The following is a 4,227-nucleotide window of genomic DNA, read 5'->3' as shown; positions in this document are numbered from 1 at the left end:
GGCCGAGCATAATCAGGAAGCAGAGAGGCAGACAGAACAATTGAATGGGCAGCCGCGCCAGGGAAGCTGGGGAAAACAGATTTCTCTATCAATAATGTGTTCCAGTCTGAGATTTTTTTGTGGCGATGGAAGACGTACTGTATACTGACACACTATTTTTTGAGTACATGAAGAGAAAATAGAGGGCAGGGAAAGAAATGATGAGGGGGGGAAAAATAAATGCAAAATAGACACATGATCTGAAGAAAGAGCTGGAAAATGAGCAACAGCAGAAGGAGCTTCTGAGAAACAGAAAAAAGGGAAGAGGCAAAGTGTCGTACATCATGCCCATGTTCCATACAGATGGAGATGGCTTCCTCCGTCAGTGATTTCTTACGCCAACACGGTTCAAGATGAACAATCCAATTAGAGTGAGCAAGGCCCTTTTTATTACAAGTGAGCATCACATTGTATTTACAACAGCCATGAAGATTGTGTCATAACCAGGTTACTGATGTTTTCCCCACAATGCTGCTACCTCTCTCGACCACTATGTTATTACTGAATGTTTAATTAAACGCTGTCACTCATATATCTACGTTACTGGCAGTTGGTTTTAGTAGAGACTAAGAAACAGGCTTAGAAATAAGACCCATAGGAAGAGCAGTCACAGAGAACAGACATCTGTGATCAGGATCGTCTGGAGACTTAATTTTCTCACTGACATTTGGTGTGGGACCCCGTAATTAACTGGCCTTTTCGTTTGCGTGTAATGTCTGTGCACGAGATTGCTGATTAGTTAAAAAGCCAACAACACAACAGGAGTGGGCCGTATTTATTCTCCTTTAGTCTGCAAGCTGATAGTTTCAAACACCATGCATACAAAACATTGTTTTCAGGAATTGATTTAAACTGCGTGAGGACGATTGACAAATGTTTACGTCAAAAACAACAGCCTAGATCTTCCATTATGTCAAGAATTCAGACCTCTGGGCACACTTTGGCTTTAAGGGAGTGTTTGGCTGAGGACCATGGAGCTGCCTGCACTGCCTCACACAGCGCCATACTGACAGATTTTGCTCTGGACCGGGGCACTGCAGGTGGAAGGTGAGAAACGGAGATAGGAAAGGGTGCCTGTTCTTCCCCAGCTTGTTTCTTAGGAGGAGTGAAGAGGATTGGGGGCACGAGGCTGTACAGCTGGAAGAGGCCCACAGCAACCGCGTGAGCCCAGGCAGGAGGATGGGTGCTGGGGGTGTTAAGCAAGAGGGCATGGATAATGTGGAACGGCAGGCACAGCAGAACTAAAAGGGAGAGGGACAGAGCGAGGGAACGGATCTGGGAGGAGTCATGTTTCGGGGGGTCTGCATGGCTGAAAGGAGTATTCCTGGGCTTGGTGCATAGCAGGTGAAGGTAAATGGCCAGCAAGCAAAGCAAGGGGAGCATGAACACCGTCATCATAAAGACATAGACTTGAAACTGAGGACTGAGAACGGTATCAGGGGCACACACAGCCCAGTGGCTGCTGTGAATCTCAGCATAGGTGAAGTTGTGATTGTCCTCCACGTAAAACTTTGACAGGAAGCCTCCATATGGAAGGTACTGTCCAATGACCTCGCGGTCATCGTTGTACTTAGGGGGCGGGGAGGTGGTATGATGGGGCAAAGAGGTCGTCCAGTTTCCGTGCATCCCGAGGCCAGCGGTGCTCGAACCGGTCTCACCACTTCTCCAGGCGCTGAGGACATCCAAGCCAATGAACTGGGCGAAGGAGGTCAGAACAGAGCAAACCCAGCACAGCAGGACCACACACAGAGCTCGTCGACGGGTCATCAGGGAGGAGTACCTGGCATTCACAAACATGTGGATGGGAACATATTTGAATTATGTTGTTAATATGTTTTGACAGTCCTACACTGCCTCAAGACCAAAAATACAAAATGGCTCATCTTACTCTTTTTGGAAGAGATCTGCCCTAATGGCTTTAATATCTACTATGTGCCCTAAAATCTAGGGCTGCCCCCTGACTAAATATTTTCCTAGATTAAGGGATTAGTCAACTAGTCATCGCACAATTATGATATTAAATTAATTATTTAAATATCTAATTTCGGGGGCACGGACAAAGCAAGCCACCTTTTAATGACAATGCTCAAGGAAAAAGCGGTAATGATTCTGGATGTGTCGAACAACCAGCAAGGAGACTGAGCATGAGTTAACTGACTGAGGCTGGATTTGTGTTACACTGTCAATCAAATGTGTAAGTGCCCCGGTGCCTACAGATATTTAGTCACTCCTGGCTCTTGAATGACACTGTAAGCAGTGTGTGATAAAAACAGCCTTATGAGCACAGGACAAACATCCCGTGTTGAAGTGCCATACAGTGGTTCCTCTTGACATGGCTGCTGCTTTTTCTTATATTGATTTTCTTCCTTTACTGCTGAAAGCACACTTGAGTGTTGGTTGACTCTTGCCACCCACGTATTCACCTTCTCCCACACGCACACATACACAACAGATTTAATTTACTGTAATTTACTGTATATGATGCTTTATTGTATTCGCCAGAAAAATGTCTTTTGTATCTTATGTAAGGAATGGAAATTTTTGTAGCATTTTCATATCTGACAGACACTTTTTCCACTTTAACTCACATTGAGGATTTTTCATATTTAAACAGATACAGCCCTCTTTTAGACTCACCTGCCTGCGAAGTGAAGCTGCAGGTGGGCATCCAGTGTAAGCAGCATTAAAAGGAACATGGTAAACTGCCTGATCAGCACGGGGCAACACACCAAGGTAATGCAGGTGTACAGACACTGGGGGGTTCGCAGGTTGAGTAAAATGGTCACAGGGACGCTGACGGCACCCCCCATAGCCCCCACCCAGCCCAGGCACAGCCGAAGACAGCACGAGACGCTCCCTGGTTGGGTCCGCGCACCCTGGGTTCTCTCCTGGGCGTCAGCCTCTTTACTGCTGCCACTGACCGCCATGCACAGCCTCACACTCACCACAATAACAGATACAGACAGGGTGCACTGACACAGGGAGTACAGCCATATGAATTCCATGTCTGGGGGAGATAAAGAAAATTACAAATAAAAACAGAGAGACGGAGATTGATGAGGAATATATTTAAATGCAGTTTAAAAGTCATTACAGATAATGATGTGAAGGCCAAAAGAATTAAAGGAAATTGTTTTGATGCTTATGTAAATGCAGCCTCATTCACTCCCACTCTAGTTGCCACCACCGCCCTGTGCTACAACATGGCTCTTGCAGCAAAGAACGCCCCTGCAGCGTTTATTTTGCGGAGTGGTCCAACATAGAGAAAGACAAAGAAGAGAGGGAATACAAATGAGGGCTGAGTGACAAAGGGCGGAGGAAATGCTGAGGTTAAGCATAAGGGTGTAGGTCAGAATAATAAAAAACAGCCAGCGAGCGAGGGAGAAAGTACAGATGTGGAAGGATAGAGAATGTGATGCAAGTCTGTGCTAGGGGGCAGAGAGACGGGCAGAGAGAGAGAGAGAGAGTAGATATTTTGATAGGTATTGGAGAGCTGTAAACGTGCCTGGAGAGTGAAAAGGTCAGGCCAGACCAAACTTGACAGAAGTTCTCCACTGAGGATGTGAGCACCATGCAAACATAGAGCAACAAGCAGCAAGCTGGGTGGCAACACACTGTTAACACTCTTTTCTCGCCTCCTTTTCCGGCCTTTGTTTTGCCTCTCTACTCCCTGTGGCCCACCAGGCATCATTTGCACACTCATACTCTCTGAAACACAAATAGGCCTAGACATTTATGCGTAAATACATGAGCACCGGCACTCAATCATACGCAGCTCGCACTCTCGCCCGATTAGTAATTCCCAGCAAATGCATTCAAAAGATGATTGGCAGCTAATTCCAGCGCATTTTCAAACAATAGTCTCGCATACAGCAAAGTGGATGAAAATCGAAATAGCAGCTTTGCCGCAGCAATATGACACCTGTCCATTCCACATAATTAGTTTGACCTTTTCAGAACATTCTGGTGTTAGTCGTCACTTTTACAGAATAATCATGACTGGCTGAAATAACCTCTTTATACCGATTCATAATCACTTTACACAGTTGTCTCCTGTCTCGCCACTTGAAGGGCCTTGGCAAAATTGATTTACTGAAGTAATTAATGCAGTTTAATCCACCTTGTGTGAGTTTTTTCAATTCAAATTGCCGGCTGGTCACTCCCAGTGTAATTAATTGCCTTCATTAA

At 45.6% G+C, this 4,227-nt stretch overlaps 1 protein-coding gene across 1 annotated transcript; it reads right to left on the bottom strand.

Annotated features, from left to right (window-relative positions):
* Positions 1–960: 960 nt before the first annotated feature.
* Positions 961–3,044, bottom strand: LOC141011712 (adenosine receptor A1-like). The gene is made up of 3 exons (XM_073484955.1): positions 2,677–3,044; positions 1,075–1,819; positions 961–1,020 (listed from the first exon to the last, which is right to left on the bottom strand). Exons 1-3 carry the CDS (start codon positions 3,042–3,044, stop codon positions 961–963), a joined length of 1,173 nt encoding a protein of 390 aa, XP_073341056.1.
* Between the last annotated feature and the right edge of the window lie 1,183 nt (positions 3,045–4,227).

Source organism: Pagrus major, chromosome 17, assembly GCF_040436345.1.
Source record: "Pagrus major chromosome 17, Pma_NU_1.0".
Lineage (NCBI taxonomy): Eukaryota > Metazoa > Chordata > Actinopteri > Spariformes > Sparidae > Pagrus > Pagrus major.
The sequence above is the reverse complement of the archived record's forward strand: the minus strand, read 5'-3'. Positions and strand labels throughout refer to the sequence as shown.

What these genes read in the sequence shown, in the direction of transcription:
- LOC141011712 (XM_073484955.1), bottom strand. Translation starts at nt 3,044, where the DNA reads ATGGAATTCATATGGCTGTACTCCCTGTGTCAGTGCACCCTGTCTGTA. An exon ending in CAGCTTCACTTCGCAGGCAG is followed by an intron (nt 1,820 to 2,676) that starts GTGAGTCTAAAA and finishes TGTGAATGCCAG; the next exon opens with GTACTCCTCCCTGATGACCC. An exon ending in TTTCTCACCTTCCACCTGCA is followed by an intron (nt 1,021 to 1,074) that starts GTGCCCCGGTCC and finishes GAGGCAGTGCAG; the next exon opens with GCAGCTCCATGGTCCTCAGC.